The following is a 19,741-nucleotide window of genomic DNA, read 5'->3' on the forward strand; positions in this document are numbered from 1 at the left end:
TCTAGAGAACAAAAATAGATGAGAGATTCAAATTTTGATTACCGATGTAGATGGTTGTGATCTATCGTTTGAAAATATTTTCATCGTCGCATTGTTGCCACTTCTACATGTAACGCACATCAACTTGGAAATTTCAAATAGAATACCCTATATATATATTATATCATTTTTGAATTCTGCATCGAAATCCAAGTTACTTTTGTGAACCATATTCTATACCTATCTCTCACCGTTTTTAAAATAATAATCATTTTGTAATTTTTTTTGGCAAAAACATGGTATTTTTAATATTTAATATCGCATGAATTAACTGATACATCGAACTCAAATTCTGGCAACTTCGAGTTGAAGTATGGTGGTCATTATTTTAGAACGAAACTACTCGAATCTTTTTCCATACAGAGTGTCTGAAAAATACAACTCAATTAGTATCTTTGAAAAACGACCATAACTAATTTTTTTCGAAAAGAACACCCTGTATATTATTAAACTTTCAAATTTACCCAACCAATGTGAACAACTTTGATGTCCTATACCTATCTCTGACCGTTTATGAGATATGAATTCATCTATTTTTTTTGCTTCTATTATACAAATATAACATTTCAAATACTAAAGTCGGCGAAAAATGTATTGCCCGAGGCGGCAAAATTGAGGGCAGCGCGACGTCGGCGGCGAAAATCTGAAAGATGGTTAAACAAAAAAAAACCACACCCTACACAAAAGTTTTTAGAATATATATTACTATTGACATAAATGAAATTTCACATCATATTTTAGTAGATTACAAAAATGAAATGTGACCACACTGCGTCCTTCAAGCTGTCCCGGATGCTTTGCACGATGGTGCATACAGCACGATCTGTCATAACGGCAGTGCGCGGTAGCGGACGAACAGTAAGTACAGGTCTTTAGTTTCGTGGAGTTGGCAACACTGGTTTCATGCAACGGGGGATTCCCCTAGGTCTGTCTTCTTATCTATAAACATTCAAAGATACAAATACATTTCTTTCCTTCACGCTAGTCATTTGCGGTTTCTTTATAAGTTTTTATATGTATGATTATTATTTTAAGTATTCCTGTAAGTCTAAGTAACTATTTTTCAATTTATTTTTGAATAAATATCTCAAAACGAAACTTATTTGGTTTCATTAATATCGGCAGGAAAATATCTGTTTTTATAGTTGAAAGAAAATCCCCAACTAGCAATTTCGTATTTTATAATAGTTGCGGAAATGTTTCGGACAAACAAATAATTATAAAACTGCATTTCTCCCAGAAATGTTTTCAATGTGTTTATAAAACTGCTATAAATAGGAAATTGGCACCGTTTTATAAAACATTATAGTCTTTATCAATATTTTGTAAGGCCTTTTACAAACACTATAAAATAGTTTTATAAACATTTTGGCAGTTACTATAAAATTTTTTCTAACACTCTTAAAAAGTAGTTTTGTAAAGACTTCTCTCACTGCACTTTTGCAACATACTCAAGCGATACTTATAAAATAATCAGAAGACAATTTTTTAAGACTTTTTTAGTAGTTCCAAGTAAGCGTTATAAAATATAATACAGCCGAAAACGATAACAATAAAATGAAAAAGTGTTAAAAATGTTTTCTTGAAGGCGCAAGAAGTAATTTTGTATTGGACACTAGGAAAATATAATAGATATGTCACCAACTGAAAACTAATAAATAGAAAGGTTGAAGCCATTTTAAAATTCACTTTTGCACTTATAAAACTGTTAAAGACATTGTTTGTGTTTCGAAGATTGACATTTTTACTGCAAATGAAATTTTATTGATAAATATATAGCCTATTATTAGCAAAATTTACGCGCGCCACTCATTTATAAATGTTTTCGGTAAAATTATTAATTATACAAAAATTCACTCTGTCGACGTATTAGTTTTTTAGTCGCAAATTTAACTCACTTCGTTCTAAAGAATATAATGTCAAAATATCTATGTACTTTTTAGCTGTAAATATTAGTATATGTGCGGTATTTCATATTTTCAACTCATTTAATTTCAGTAATCCGGATTGATATCATTTAAAATGGCGTCGTCCTATAAAATAATTTGGTATCAGTAGCAAGCAATTCAACGTATTTTAGCTACTATGTTACTCGTAAAAAACACTTCTGTTCTGGGAGTGATGGTATTGCGGCAGAGTCGGACTACTTTTAAAGCTATAAGTTCCTACAAAAGTGCTTGTATGAATAAAGGATTTCTGTTTCTGTTTTTCGCAAGAAAAAATTGAAGCACTAGGTTAGGTGGGATAGTGTTTGTTTAGTATTTCCAATATACAGGGCGACTCAAAAAGCTTCCACTAAAGTTTTTTTCATGAAAAACCCAGTCATTACTTCGTCTATTTGAAGCACCTCGAACTAAATCTAAACCCAATGCCTTAAAAATATTGAATTTACTTATGGGGTACCTATACTCAATAAAAATAAAATATTTAGATGTTGCTAAAGAACTAATTTCCACCACGATATCGATGGTGTCCCACTTGAATAACTGAAAAAAAAATCTTACTGAACACAACTGAAATTGTGAATAACTTTTCAAAGCTGTGATTAGGAATCAATGTCAGCTGGTTGCTATTGAATGCTGCATTTTATTCTTGGTGTTAGCAAATATATATCAACAAAAGCAATTCGATTTTATAACAGTTATATTAGTGTTTTTGAATTGTAGTAGATATACTATAAAATAGTTGGGAAATTATCATTGAAGTGACAATATAGTGATGAAAATAAAATGGTGTCTGAAAGCATTCTGATAAAATAGTTTCATTGAAGCTACAGGGAACAGTTATAAAATTAGCTTGAAATAGTTTTATAACTATCATAAAAATCTCACACAAAAGTGTTATAAAACTACTACATAACAATTTAAATTTGTAGGAAAATAAGTTTTATAAGTTAGTTGTAAAAACGTTTCTGTGATAATTTCCTGACTATTTTATAATGGTTTTTTATTTCATAAACGTTTCTATGATAAATTTATGAAACACTTTTATTGCCTACAACTGTATTGTGTTCACGGAAAATCTAATATAATCAAATAGCATTTTGGAAGTAATTATAAAATACTAATAGAATAAAACTGTTGTAACACCATGGAATATTAAAACAACTTTGCTGGTTGGGTCGTTTTCTTTAAACTAACAAAAGTTGCTTCACTTTAAATGTTTTATCCCACAAACTAATATTCCGACAGTTGCAAAATTTGTACACTTTTCTTTTGAACGTTAGGATTCAATACTAGTGGCGCCATCTGTGTGTTATCCTTTGAACTTTTCAACCCATCTAGTATATTGTACTTCATATTTCAAAACTGTGTGGAATTCTAGAAATTTCAATATATTCAAACCAGTGGCCTGTTTTCAGTGGCTACTAGAAAGGAATATCGAATATGCAGACATAATTTCCAACCGAGTTTCAATTCTGAAGGCCCGAAACACATATTCCGGGAACATTGCCTCCGCTTTGTTTTTGGTAAAATGCCAAGGCTGAACATTTTATTGGATGTATGGAAGCTGGCGCTGGAATTCGAAATTGTCTGTTTTATTTGGATAGCCAGCAAATGCTTTCGATGGTGTATTTTACAAAACAAACTGAACTCACTGCATTGTTTCACAAAGAAAAGATTTTTTTGTTTGAAGGTGGTTGACAATGTTTCATGGTGAATTTCATTAGTTCCACTCTCCAAAATGATTTGAATTTCCCTGAAAGAACCAATAAAACTGAAAATCAAAATGAATAGCTGAAAATAACAATTATATTGAGAAAAGATAACCCTGAAATGAAATTACAGTGAAATGAAATACAAGCAAAAAATCGAAAATTGAATAAAAAATAGAAATAAAATTAGGAGATTTCAAGCCAAGTTACTTCATGACGTTTCGATTGTCTTCGGGTGATGACTAAACTACTTTCTCTGAAAAAAGACTAGTTATAAGTCCTCTTTCTTGTAAGGACCACCCAAAATCTACAAGAAAGGTGTTTCACTCAGACCGATCATTAGCTCCAGAGACTCTGAAAACTTGTCCAGATTTTTATTTCCAATAATACAACCATCACAAGGAAAAACACTGTCCTTTGTGAAGAATTCAAGGCGTTTTGTCGAACTATTAGGGGCAATCGAAGTCACAGAGCAGGAACATTTAATCAGTTTTGACGTGGAAAGCCTTTACACCAACGTTCCTGTGTCGAAGAAGCACTTCCAATCATACAAAGGAAGCTATCTGGAGACGTGAACCTGAAAGATAGAACGAATTTACTAGGATGCTGTGTACGAAACTGTTATTTCCAACTGAAGGACGAATTTTTTACACAAGATGAGGTACCGTCAATGAGATCGCCAATTTCACCAATTGAAGCCAACATATACATTATAAAAACTCTGATAATTGAAAAAGCACATAAGAAGCCCCGAGTCTGGTTGAGTTACGTTGATGACGGCTTCATGATATGGAACCACGGAAATACAAAATTGGACACTCTCCTGAAGCACATCAACAGCGTAAGACCTTTCATCACTTTCACAATGGAAAAGGAAGTCCACAACGAATTGTCATTCTTATACGTATTGGTGAAGAGGACCGACACTAAATGGAAAACATCTGTATACCGAGAACTCACACACACGGGATAGTATCTGAACTACGAATTCAACCACTATCAATCGACTGAAAGAGAAATCATCAAGACTCTAGTAGACCGTGCTTTCGAGCTCTGTAATACGAGGGAAGATGTCGGAAAGGAACTAGGCATCATCAAAGATGATTTTCAACGGAATGGTTACTCCAAAGCAATAGTGGAATAGACTTTGGCTAGAAGACGGCGTTCCTTCTATCAGTAAATCAAAAAACTCAATAGAAGATTCGGTCACGTGCATATTCGTTCATTGAATAATTGTTTTGGTGATTTCAAAGACTCTATCAATAATAACAAAATTTCAATAATTGGAGTCACGGAAACATGGCTCGCTCCAGAATATCCAGATAAATTTGTTACTATACCTAACTTTAACTTGATATGTATGGACCGTGACGGTAGAGGTGGTGGAGTATGTTTTTTTCATCAAATCGCTGTATAAATACAAATTATATTACTCTTCAATTTCGGAAAATGGTCTAGAGCAGCTATGGATTATAGTCAATATAAACAAACAAAAAGTAGCCTGTGGAGTTGTTTATCACCCACCAGGGACAAATGTAGAGGACTCTATGCAGGAGTTGGCTGATGTACTGGAACGAGTGTATTTGGAAACATCTACTGTGGTGTTAGTTGGTGATATTAATATTAATTTGTTAAACTGTGATTCTCGCGACACTCAACTATTCACTGCACTAGTTTCTTGTTTTGATATGAATCAAATTGTAGAAAATTCTACTCGGATAACAACAACTTCTGAATATCTGATTGATGTCATTTACTTTGGTAAGGAAGTAATGGTATGGAATTCTAATACACTTGATATGAATGGTATAACTGATCATCTGATGGTACTTTGCGATATTGATTTCGAAGGCGAAGATTCTTATGATAACTTGATTTTTTATAGAAATTTCAAGAATTTCAATCATGAACTTTTTTCTCAAGATGCTGCTAACTTATCATGGGGTGATATTGTGACTATGCAAGATATTAATTCCAAAGTAAATTTTCTCAACGAATGCATCATTATGCTTTTTGACAAACATGCTCTGTAAACAGAAAACATAAAGCATCCCCGTATATAACTTATAATATCAAACTGATGATGAAAACTCGTGATAGAGCTCATGCCAAATATCTTAAAGAAAAGACAGCAGCCGCTAGACAGTACTATGTAACTCTACGCAACTACGTCAGTGACGCAGTAACACGTGAAAAAACAGCATATATACAATTTGTTTTGAACAAAAATAAGAACAATTCAAAAATGACACGGAGAAATCTTGCAGATTGGGGTGTTACCACAAAATCATCCTCGCAAACCTCGCCTGTCAATTGAAGTACGTAGACCTGAAGAAATCAATGAGTATTTTTTAAACGTGGCTGGACATTCGATAGTAAATAATGACACTCTTTCATTCTACAATAATAATAAATTGAACGCTCCTATGAACTTTTCCCTCACCGATATATGTGACGATGATATTTTGACTGCTATCAAAGAAATAAAATCTAATGCTTCCGGTATTGACAATATAAATATCAAGATGATTTCTTTCGTGATACCACACTGTATTCATGAAGTTGAACATATTATCAACGAGTCCTTCAGACTCTAAAATATTCGAGAACAATATTTCCCGTCAAATAAGAGCTTTTTTTGAAGAAAATCGAATACTCTCGTATGAGCAGTCTGAGTTTTGCAAAACACAGGGAACACAGACTGCCCTCTTGAAAGTAATCGACGATCTTGCGAGATTCAGAGATCAATCAAAAGTCACCATTTTAGTACTGCTTGATCAAAGTAAAGCTTTCGATTTAGTCAATTTCGATTTACTCATCAGCAAGCTCAAGTTCATATGATTCGATGACATTTCTCTTAAATGGATGACCAGCTATCTCACAAGCAGATCACAGAGGGTCAAACTGGATGATTACTCATGATCATCCCTAAAAGAAACAATCTCAGGTGTAACGCAGGGAAGTATTTTAAGACCCTTGATGTTTTCAGTGTTCATAACACAGATACAGAAAGTTGCGTGGCCAATATAAACACAGATTTGCACAAAACATTCCTATACTCGGAGAATCATGGACTGAAAATCAATCCAAATAAAACTTTGGCCTTATGCATATGGTCTCAAAGACAAATAGTAGAAACTCAGTATAGCTTTAGGCTCACTCTCGATAACGCAGACATTGACTGGGTAGACAGTGCTAAAAATCTTGGCGTAACCATAGTCTGCTATTAATAACCCCAATAACTCTCAAAGAACAAGTACACTTTGATTCCCAGAAGTTTTTCAATTCCCTCAATTTTAACTAAATTTCCCCTGCTATGATCTTCCTTGAACCCTTATTTTATTCATCAATTCATTAGTATGGTTGCACAGTTGCTTGGGGTTCGGTTCCACTTGTTTGACACCTTTTCTTCATTCCATGTATGGGGTATAGATGTCTCGCATGGTGGTGCTGATCGGAAACATTGTTGTTCAAACCTTATTGATCTCATAATTCAACTCATAGGATTACTTTCACAAACTATTTCAACAAGCTGGCATGTAGAGATGGTATGGGATTTGTTTGCTCAGAACACGAGTTGATTTTGATCTGTTGGTCCTTTTTCTGTCGTGTTCTGTGTTTGCAGGTCTCTTGTCACTGTTCTATGTCTTCTCGATTTTATTTCTTTGTACAGGATGAGCCATCGAAGCATTATATGAAAAGAGATGTGATTATTTCTTTATTGATGATTTTTATTTTATGTAAAATCAAAAGGAATATTAATCAAAATTATTCAACTGGATGAATTTGTCTCTCCATCAGTAGTATCATCCTCACCAATCTGAATTGTCAGTGACTCGATTTGTGCCCCTATTATGTTATCAAGCTTCCACATCTTTGTCTCGACTTCCGATATCACATACCGAACACACTTCTCCCATTTCTCCGCTGTGACTTTTTTCAAAGCCTCATCAAAAAGTACTTTGAGATCTGCAAATTTGAACGTGGTGTTATGCTGAGCTACAAAATTCTTCACATCCGCCCATATTAACTCGATGGGATTGAGCTCGCAGTGGTATGGAGGCATGCGAAGGACAATTTTGTTTTGGCCTGCTGCCATCTCATCGACTATATATTTTTGATATTCAAGCTTGCGCTCCTTGACACTTTTTAGTAGCTGTACTCTTAGCATTGAGTCTTCAAAGCTAATATTCTTTGATCGCAGCCAATTTTGGATTTCAACCTTCTTTGAAGACGTTGTCGGAATCTTCTCTAACCGTCGCGAATGATAAGGTGCATTGTCCATTACAATCACAGCATTATCCTCCAGATGGGGTAGAACTTTGGAAAACCACTGTTCGAAAGATTCACCGTTCATTTCTTCAGTTCCAGTTTCCTTCGACTCGAAACACCACAGCCCTTCAGCAACAAACCTCTTCTCATTGCCGATGTGACAAATAATAAGCCGTTTTCCTTTACCTGAAATTATGAAGAGGTATGTGAGTGAATAAAACAAATAGGGTTACTTTTTATATATTGAGATTGAGGCAGGTCTTAATATAAATACAAGTTTACCGCATGGATTTGTTAATCCGGTGGATAGTCCATCTAGAAAGGCTCTCCTAGATGAGGTCACAGTTTCATCGACCCATACATTAGGGGTAATATGACCAGCATTAACCCAGGTTCCATCCATATAATAATTTGTTCTCTGTTGTTCCCTATAATATTTAATTTCGGTCAAATACTCTCTCCTCCATAACACAATTTCCTCTCTTTCCAATAATAAACTATTGCGCCCTCGTTTTTTCATACAAAATTCAACTGTTTCAATACTTTATGGAATGTTGACCGCTTACAACTTGGCAATAAAACATCTTCATTTATTTCTGTGAGTACTTTGTCTATTGTGGGTATTTCATTTCTGAAAAAGTACTCATGGACTTTCCTCCTGATTGCATGTTTATCAGCATCATCTATTGATTTTATAATGGTTTGGCGATTCTGATTTGTATTCGGTTTGGAAAATGTATGATTTTGTTTATATTCCCGTAAAACATTGTAAATCGAAGCGCAATACACTCCAATTTTATCGGAAACTTTCGATACGACTTCGTTGATAGTCGATGTCTCAATTTCTTCCATCTCTTTCTTGAACACATTTAAAATCATTTCTTTCATCTAAACATTCAATTGTCTTCTTTTGGATCGTTTCCTGGCTGGACTCAGAGGATAGCTCATAGTGTCATCAGCAGTGGAAAACAATTTTAAACAATATACTATAACGCACGCCACACAAACACGCAAACGACTGATTACAACCCTGTGCTGGTACCGAACTCGTACCAAGAAGGCGAATTCACCTATGAACGCTGCCCTTTCAATCTGACACTGGGCGGTCACGTGAACATCACGCTTCGGTTTTGTTTTGTTTCACTCTATCTTGGATTTGGATAGACTTTAGTAATAATGTGGAGAAATGAGAAATGGAAACAGCATTTTTAACCATTTCTCAATTGTAATAGTCCTCTTATCAGAGAAGAGCTAAAAAATGAACAAAAAAGTAGCGTAAGAAACAATTGAAAGAGTTCCAAATACATTCCAATTGAGCAGTGGCGTACAATAATTTGTTGCTATTAACAATATTGAAAAAATTAGTTGTCGGAAAGAACTCTTTAAAATACGTCCAAATTTTAAAAAATTCACACCATTGTTCAGAGAATTCCAAGATCTTTCAAACGATGTACGACTCGCTCCCTATTCCCCATTAAAATTCCAAAACCTCCATGTCAAGTTTTTGATGGCCCAGCCTGTATATTTTTGACAGTTGATTCTCCTTTCCTATCCAATTCAGTTCGGATCTATTTCATTAGAATTCGTTTTCATGTGGCGTTTTTTTAATTTTGATGTTAATTCGTGGGTATAACGGCACTAAGTCTCCAATAATTAAATCATTTATAGCTATGATGTTTTGACTTTCGTCAGTACTATTAACATGTTATTGTGAGCATTTATTCTTTGTTAACATTTGATAATTTTCTTTTCTCCATTATAAAAATATATCTTCTCCATGTAAGTATTTTATACTTCACCGTGTCAACTATTGTTATGTTGTTCTTCTTTTATTGTAGAATTTTTTAATAATTAGCTGATGATGAACCTATATATGTTCGAAACAAGTACTGATTGATGGTTTTACCGTTTCTACATCTAAGCGTGATAATAAATTGCGGAGACGACGTTGAGTTTTTATGCTTCGCAAACCTAAATTATAATTTGAGTTCGTCAAAGTTGAACTCAAGCAATACTCAACAAAACCCATCATTGTACTAGAAAAATACTAACTGAAACTGAAATAAATATAATAAATGACAGTTCATATTTTCTTTTGTTCCAGCTAACATACTCGTGACGATTGTACGAAGGCTAGCCCCTAGCCGCCGAAAGAAGAAGAAGAGAAGGCATGCGCGCCGGCGAGGAATATGCCGAGCTGGCCGATCTAGGCGGCGCCGGCCAATACGCTCGTTCGACTTGGAGTCGCACGCCGGGTCGAGGCCGCGGGCCGATGCCGGCCGAGGCGGAAGATGTTCTGGGCCCGAGCGGCAGCCCGAGGAGCCACTCGAGAGGTCGTTCGGGGCTGTACTACTCACCACCCGGAACGTCGTACACAATCGTGGAGCGGCCCAGTTCTGTGATGCACCATCACCCGACTAGAGAAAGAGATTATTCGCACTATAACTCTTTGAGCAGCCCAAGAGGTGAGAGTATTTGATGGCGTCTTTATAAATTCTTATAATAGGACACACTAGATTCATTATTATGAAAGATTGATTTTGAAAATTGTATGATGACCAACATTTTTCAGGTATCCGGTATATGAAATATTGTTACAAAATCTTGTTATCTACACTATTTATAACAAAAACCGGTGACTCGAAAACGGCGAACGACGAACATTACTGTGAAAATGTATAATCTACTTCTGGAATATTATAGAGCAGTTGGAGTTTTGAAAGCAAAATTCTAGTAGATGTTTCAATATTCAAAGTTTGTTTCTATTGAAATTGATTTTGATATAATTCTAAGATCATCCTGTATTGCAAGTTAACTCTTGTCCTCCTGTGACATTACTCTGTTCAATAAATAACAAAACGGATCTTTTTTGTTCTACTTATGACGCAAAACGACGTTTTTTCATGGGTCTCTTCAATCTTGGGAAGGGAAAAAAGTCACAGGGGTCAAATCTGGTGAATACGGTGGCTGAGGCATGATTACGATGTTGTTTTTGGCAAAAAAATAAAAACAAGCAATAACGATGGAACAGGTTCATTATCGTGATTGTTTTTTCCATATTATCGGACGTTTTTTTCGTATTGTTTACTGTAGTAAAACACACCAGCCATTGATCACCATACAGTAACCATGGTTTTTTCTTGGTGAGTTTTTGCCTTTGGGAAACGCCTGGGTTTCCAACCATTGCCCAACCCATTCCTCTGGTTGTAGACGTTTAAAGTATTCAGGCTGTGGAGGTAAAAGTTGATCGTCGAAGGACGATTATTATACAACATTATTTCGTGTACATAATACGCTATGGAAAATTTTCAGATATAAGGAAGAAACAAACAGGTTTCTGATGCAGCTATAAATGCCTTACTACTAGTCAAATAGAAGCAGAAGGTACTATATCGAAGATAAATTGGAAATATATGGTGCCTAGAATGAAAATAAAATTGCTCTTCACTCTTCGTGATCTGTGCATGAAAAATAAAGTCCTCAAAAGAGGACTACAATAGTAATAATAATAATTTTTATTTTCCTTTAGACAAAAAGAAATTGCATAGGAATTGTCTTAAAAGTAGAAAGTGGATTAACATAAGATAGGCATACTAACAGTACAAACCACAGTCTTATTCTAAAGATAATGAGATTACGTAAAAAATAAAATATCACAAAATTTTCACAATAGAGTTACATTACATTACATTAGCTTGCAGAAAAAACGAATCCACGTCATAAAAACACTTTTCGATCAAGAACGATTTCAAGCGAGATTGGAACAAAGGTGCAGGTACACAATTTCGAATATCATCGGGTAGGGAATTGAAGACTTTAGGCCCTATTACATTTGGTGACTTCGAACATATCATTGTTCTGCAATGGGGAACATCTAAATTATTTTTTTGTCTGGTATTAAGATCTCAGTATAAATTTAGCTTCATTTTTAAATACGTATAGACAAATTTCAAATATAAATATAGACGACATTGTTAAAATTCCCATATTTTTAAAACTAAAGCAGCAGGATTCTCTTCTTTTCAGACCAGTCATACTCCTTACAACTCTTTTTTGAGCAGTAAATACTTCATTTGCCAAGGGGGATACGCCCCAAAAACAAATTCCATAACGAAGTCTATTTTTGACTTGTGCATAATAGAGTTGTCGTAGCATATCAAGACTGAGGATATGTCTTAGGTTCCTCAGCTGGAAGGGTATAGTATTCAAGTGGGAAATCAGATGTTCACATTGAATTTACCAGGTGAGACTTTTATCAACATGTAAACCCAGGAATTTTACACATTCGTCACCCGTCCAAAGATTCATGAAAAGGAGGTTAGCAGCAAACCACTCTTCCATATTGGTAACTGTTAGTTCACATTGTTTGACTGATGTTGCATTGTCATTTTATGATAAGAAAATAGACGTGTCGTCTGCATATAAGGTAAAAAAAGCGGTAACGTCCAGTTTGTCAATATCATTGATATATAATAAGAATAATACAGGTCCCAAGACGGACCCCTGTGGAACCCCTATATTTATGTTTCTTATTTGAGACGATTTTGAAAGAAGTTTGAAAGCCATTTTAGTGGTAAACCTCTTATCCCATAACGAGATAGTTTTTCTTTCAAGATATCATGATTGACACAATCAAATGCCCTGCGGAGATCGCAAAAGATCCCAACAGGACACTCGCCGGTGTCAATACATTTCATGATTCTATTATAAAATGAATGAACTGCAGATATGGTTGACTTATTATTCACAAAACCATGCTGATTTTCTGATAGGATTTTCTCTTGTTTGAGAAAATTAAGCAATTTATCTAGGTATGCATATTCAAATATTTTGGAGAATCCACAAGGGACCGTTATGGGTCTGTAGTTCTAAGGTGAAAATGAATTTTTCTTTTTAAAGATGGGATTTACTTTACCGATTTTCAATCTTTCTGGAAAGATTCCTGTGTGAAATGAAAGGTTAACCAGAAATGTAAGAGGTTCAACCAAAATTGTCAATGCAGTTCTAATAACAAAGAGTGACACTTCATCATGTCCAGAAGAGAATTTGTTTTTCAATTTGCAACTGAGTAGAAGGAACATTTCATTATCAGTATAGGGATATAAAAACATAGAATTATGATGATTACCTAATTTCTTCATTAGATGGTCACAATTCACTTGAGGGGGCATAACAATATTTGATATAGTTTCGGAAGTGACGTTTTCAAAGTATTCACTAACTTGTCTCGTGTTGTCTAGACCAAGATAACCCAATGTCTTGCCTAGTCAAAGAATGATTCCTTAAAAGGAAGGTCTCCTCTAGTCTCGTTCGAGACTAGAGAACGAGACAAGAATTTCTTGTCTGTGTGGTAACACCATCAGTGGTATATGCCTTGACTTCGGGGACGAAGATAGTATCTCGAAGTTTCGTTCACGACCTAATGGCATGGATTTAGTTCTTTCTAATCATGACTCCGGTCGTGAAAGCCTATGTTTTTATATGCTAATATGAATATTTGACATATTCTAATCGAGGTCATTGGTTCGGACTGTGGGATGGTGCAGAGTTGGCTTGGGGTGTGGTTCATATTGTCTGGTTTTTAATTATTCTGTTTATTCATGATGCGTGAACGATATTTTGTGGTATCTATCGTTATATTATGAAAACTTTGTAAGACATTTAATGGATTGACCCAATTGAGTTGTAGCAAAAAATGTATAATATATGGAGCACATTCAGGTAATTTAGGAATGTATGCTTTCACGGCATCGATGTTTTGGGTGGTTTCCGAATTTTGCCATATTCTTCTTTGGTTACAGTCTTCAAAACTTTTCAACTGCAACTGCCACAACTGAAACTGAAACTGAAACTGTTTCAGTTGATACGTCAAGGAAAGTAGTTCGACTGAGGCATAATTACGATGTTGTTGTCGAAAAAATAAGAACAAGCAATGACGAGATTCATCATCATGATTGTTTTTTCCACAATATTGGCCGTTTTCTTCGTATCGCTTCTTCCAAACGGCGCATAACTTCAGAAGAATACCCCTTATTGACCGTATGGCCATGTGACAAAAACTCCCGATGCACTACGCTACAGTAATCAAAGAAAACAATAAGCAAACCTTGACATTTGGTCGAATTTGACCTGTTTTTTGGTGTTTACTCTCTTGGGCTCTTCCGTTGAGACGATTGGATTTTGGTTTCAATATCATAACCATAAAACCATGATTAGTCACCAGTTATGTCTCTATTGAGCAAATCTGAACCGCTGTTGAAGTTATCCAAAAATTCCTGGGCTATGCTCAAAATTCATCGCTTTCGGAAAGAACTTCGCTATCACACGGTTCATTACCAAAATAACCAAAATTTTCAAAAAAATCGCATGGCATTGGCCAACCGCTATGCCAAACATACTCAGCAACTTCTCTAATACTGATTCAACGATTCTCCATAACAATTTTCTTCATTTCCTCAATATTTTCACCGATTGCTCGTTGATGTGCTGGGGCATCCAGAGCGAGCGTCATCATTTACATCTTTTTGACCCTTTGTGAAAAGCTCGTACCACATTTTTCTTACTCAGAGTACAATCACAGTATGCTACTGTCAATATTTCAGGTGTTTTTGAGCACTCAATTCCATTTCTTACACAAAATTTAATGAAAATTCTTTGATCCATTTCTTTCGATACCGGAAAATCGCCAAAGATGCAAAACACTTCTAACTTTTATGCTTCAGAACCAACTTTGGTAGTAATTCGGTCTTTACTTTCCTCGATATCATAAAATGTTGCTGAATGCTTCACAGAACTGTTTCAAAGTGAATATGATACTTGAATATGATTTGTTGTTTCAATAACTCTCAAAAAGCTATATCATACAATCAGTATTTTTCACATTTTTCTGGTTTGCAAAAATGAAACGTATCGATTGGACTCGTAGAGCCCAGTCGGCAACTCAATATATTACTATAAAGGAAATTTCACGAATTTCTTTCATTTCTTCTTTATTTTCAGATATTTTTCACATTTGACAAATGAGACACAAATCACTATTTCACCAATATTTCTATTCAATAAACATTGGTTTTCACCTCCAATATTCTCAACTGTGGAAAACTATCAATTTATGGTATCAACATCATTTAAAATCCAATATGGATGGCCCAAAATGCGAAATTGCTTGAATTGGGCTTAGAATTGCTTCCACATCCACCATATTCTCCAGATTCGACCCCAGCGACTTTTTCTATTCTCAGACCTCAAGAAATGCTCGCCGGAAGAAAATGGTGCCGATGAAGAGGCAACAGTCGAAACTGAGGCCCATTTTGAGGCTGAAGACAAATCGTATTATGAAACTGGTACCCAAAAATGGTTTGACCGCTATAATCGTTGTATGGCCCCCGAGAGCCACTATATTGAACGAAAAAATCAAATTTCATATAAAAAGTTTTTCTATGTCAGCCGAAAAACTTTTCAGCCCAACTATAGTATACCTTCTGGCTAACTATATACTTTATTTAGTAAAGTTATCATCTAAACGCAAAACCTTTTTTGCTGCTGAAAGCTTCTATTTCTCCTTTCATATTCCATATTGGACAATATTTCATTAACGAAATATCACTTCACACACATACCTAACTATGGACAAATAAAGTTTTGTTATGTTCCTGGAAAACAATGGAAACGGTTTCAAAAGTGAGTTAATGAAAGTGATAATAAAATAATGAAACTATCCAGTGGAAAGGAAGTTTTGCGGAGTTCCGAGAAGATGAAACGCAGATAGGACTCGTTATGTAAATTTCACAGGGAAATTTCTGCAGATGTTGTCATAGAGATAATTTGATTTTGCCCGAGCCAGTGCGTTTATTCCCAGAATCACAGAAACGTAGTCAGTTCCAGGTAAGGCTATTTCTGTTAGGGACAGTTTGCCGATATTTATTACTACATCAAACGTTCCAAACAGTGCATCTTAAGTATATTCGTATCTGTTCAACAGATACTCTAACCCTTGTCTCTGAGCATTATTTTTTAGCTTGTGTTTGTTATTGAAATGACCCGTAAACACATTTTATTTTATTAGACTTTGCCAATAAGATGTTCAAATCTTGGGTAATGAAGCATATTTTGATTTTAGTTGATTTCAAATTTTTAGAAATCAATGTGGTGAATATTTTTAAATTATGCTGCATATGGTGAGACTACTCTTGAGGTATAGTTTGAGGTTTTGTAACCCAAATTTATATGAACAGCTCTTTTGATTCCAATTTCACAAATTTTTCAACAGCTTCATTGACGTAATGGAACAGAGAGGTTGCGCTACCAGAAATTTATGGCAAAGAAATTGATATTTTCCAAAATATAACAATAACTTTTTTCGAGATCAATTGTCCTAACACCAAACTGATATTTTTGCACTAGACGCGCGTTTCGCTAACAAAGTTAGCATTCTCAGGAGAAGAAGGATCAATCTTCTTCTCCTGAGGATGCTAACTTTGTTGGCAAAACCGCGTCGAGTGCAAAAATATCAGTTTGGTGTTAGGGCAATTGATCTCGAAAAAAGTTATTCAACTTTCACACCAAAGTTTCCAATCTCATCGTTAAAATATAACAAGATGAAATCAGGACAGTCAAATATTTTCACTTCATACTGATAGGTTGTTTCAAAAACTTTGTCCGTTGTCATATGTCATATGTAGCTCCACATCTCAATACATTTTCATTCTACTGTGTCGTGGTATACAGGGTGTAACTAAATAAGTGTAAAACATTTAAGAAGGTGATTCCTCATAGAAAAAAAGATAGGATCTTTCACATAAAGAAATTTCATTGATGCATCCCTTGTTAAGATACAGCCCCTTGAAGGGGGTACATAAAATTTGTATAACAATTTTTTTCACAAGCACTAAAAAAGTTACAATATTGAAATTAATATGAGGTTTTGTACTACCAAAAAGGCACTTAGCCAGAAATTTATTTGGTTCATTTTGGTTTATTTGGAAAACGCAACCCCTAAAATTCATTTCCAATGTAACGTTTTGCCTTATCATTTGTTTACCATTTAAAAATTCATTTCCGATAGCCTGTTTCATTCTAAACAAAAAATGTCTCTTGAGTTTTTTGCCCAAAATAAACCAGTTCGCAGCAAAAAATTATTTTAGCAACAACTACAGAGATACATCGTCATAAATGGGAAAATACGAAACTAATCAACCATCGGTGTCAACGATTGTGACGTGCAAATTTTCTAATATACAAATAAATATTTCTGGATTCATTTGAATTTTTAATATATTTGTCAAATCAAAATGGGTTCCTTCAAAAGAGATAAAAAGGAGGAAGAAGATGGGGGTGGCAATCCATTTCAAAACATGGAGAAAACTACTGTGCTCCAAGAAGCTAGAGTATTCAACGAAACTTCTGTCAATCCCAGAAAATGTATATTTGTTGTTATATTTCTCAGTGTTCAGGAAGCCACAGATGTTTTATTTGCAATGACAAAGCTATTTCAGTCGAAAGATGTAATTCTCAGGCGCATGGTATACCTGGGGATCAAAGAACTAAGCTCTGTCGCGGATGATGTTATAGTCGTAACGTCAAGCCGTACAAAAGACATGACTGGATTGTCAGGAAAAAAGGACATGAACAGGGCTGCTGCAATCAGAACCCTTTGTAGCATAACTGACTTTACAATGCTGCAGGCTATTGAATGATATATGAAACGAGCAATCGTTGATCGTAACTCTTGTTGTTCCATTAGGCGATCAACTGAATCCTCAGTTGATCGCCTAATGGAACAAATTGCAACATTCGTTTCCGAAATCAGCGACGAATTCAAAGTAGTTGTAGTCCAAGCTATCAGGGCATTAGCATCAAAATTCTCGTGAAAACACACTGTTCTCATGAACTTCTTATGTTGCGCAACGAAGGCGATTTGGAGTACAAAGCATCAATTGCTGACACTATTACAACAAATATAGAAGATAATCCTGAAGCTAAAGAAACAGGATTAGCACATCTCTGCGAGTTTATAGAAGATTGTGAACACGTTTCACTGGCTGTCAGGATTTTGCATTTGCTCGGGAAAGAGGGGCCGAAAACGAAGCAGCCTTCAAGATATATCCGTTTCATCTATAATCGAGTCATCCTGGAATGTCCTTCTATTAGGGCTGCTGTAGTATCATCTATGGCACAAGTTGGGGCATCTTGTCCAGATTTGTTGGAAAACATTCAAGCTTTATTAGTTCGCTGTCAGATGGATTCTGATGATGAAGTCCATGATCGGGCTACTTATTACAGCAGTATTTTGAGCAGAAGTGATAAAAGCTTTAACAATAATTATATTTTGGAAACTTTACAGGTGTCCATTCCATCTCTGGAAAGATCACTGAAAGAATACACTCAGAACGCATCGGATCAACCGTTTGACATCAAATAAGTACCAGTATTCCAACTACTGAGGAGCGTGAAGTCAAACACAGAGCTGAGGGTATGCTTGCGTCTCAGGGCCCCGCAAGACCAGTTGGAGTCTCGAAAGAAGAAAACTTTACCGAAAAACTCAGCGCTATACCGGGAATACAGCAATTGGGCCTCTTGTTTCGCAGCTCAAAAGTCGTGGAACTGACCGATTCAGAAATAGAATACTTCGTTTGATACACCAAGCACTGCTTCACTCACCACGTTGTTCTGCAATTTGATTGTTTGAATACCCTAAGTGACCAGTTACTGGAGAATGTCAGGGTGGAGTTCGAGCCGAGCGAGATGTTCGAAATCATTTTAGAAGTTCCTTGCCCCAAGCTCTCTTATAACGAGTCTGGCACCACTTATGTAATGTTGAAGTTCCCGACGATGACCTAGCTGCTTGCGTTGGCACTTTCGGGCAGTCCTCAAGTTCGTTGTGAAAGATTGCGATCCTACGACTGGGTTACCGGATTCCGATGAAGGCTACGACGAATAATACATATTAAAAGACCTGGAAATCACACTCGAAGATCAGATCCAGAGAGTTGTGAGGCATGGGAAGAAGCAGCAGCCATCTTCGTGGAAAAGGAAGACACTCATTCCTTGAGCTCTATGAATACTCTGTAGGAAGTAGTCAAGAATATCATCCAATTCCTAGGTCGCCAAGAACGGATAAGGTTCCTGAGGAAAATCAACTCATACTCTTTTACTAGCAGAAATGTTTCGAGGAGGTATTGATATTTTAGTTAGGGCAAAACTAGCCCTAGCTGATGGTGTGGCTCTGCAACTGACAGTGAGGTCACCCGATGCTGATGTTGCTGAACTTATAACCTCGTCTGTAGGCTAAGAGGAAAAGGAGCTTGGATAGATGTTCGAAATCATCAGATTATGTGTATTGAATTTGATGTTATTCCAATTGTAGTAAATCGTCCTAATTAAATTTAATCTATCTAGTAGGTCGCTATTAGCGATAGTGACAATTAAATTGGTATGACGCTGTCTGTTTGTGAATTTTCGAAATTGAATTAATACTAATTGTGTGTTGTTGTTCTGTTCTTAATTTGTTACTTTAATAATTCACTTGTTATCAAAATGGCATACACAAATGAGGAAATGGCTGATATGCATTAAGTTTACGGTCGGTCGCAGGGGAATGGGTTAGAAGCTTCTAGAAGATATGCTGAAATGTATCCTCAACGGCAGCATTCTTCACATAGAATATTTGCTCGACTCCATCAACGATTACGAGAATATGGTTCATTCGACAAAAGAACGCAGGATTGTGGTCGCCATCGAGAAGTACGAACACCACAGCTTGAGGAATCAGTACTT

General features: G+C 35.6%; 1 protein-coding gene and 1 pseudogene across 1 annotated transcript in view; both read left to right on the forward strand.

Annotated features, from left to right (window-relative positions):
- The first annotated feature begins 10,076 nt into the window (after positions 1-10,076).
- LOC111507443 (whirlin) overlaps positions 10,077-19,741 on the forward strand; it is a 132,986-nt gene continuing 123,321 nt past the window's right edge. The window contains exon 1 of the mRNA XM_023162747.2: positions 10,077-10,431. Within this exon, the coding sequence (XP_023018515.2) occupies positions 10,137-10,431 (295 nt within the window). The 5' untranslated portion in view covers positions 10,077-10,136. The remainder of the gene's footprint in view (positions 10,432-19,741) is intronic.
- On the forward strand, positions 17,665-19,256 carry LOC111507444 (coatomer subunit gamma-like; annotated as a pseudogene).

The sequence above is a fragment of the Leptinotarsa decemlineata genome, unplaced genomic scaffold (assembly GCF_025532065.1).
Source record: "Leptinotarsa decemlineata unplaced genomic scaffold, Ldec_3_MD MMD2_tig00000505_RagTag_RagTag, whole genome shotgun sequence".
NCBI lineage: Eukaryota > Metazoa > Arthropoda > Insecta > Coleoptera > Chrysomelidae > Leptinotarsa > Leptinotarsa decemlineata.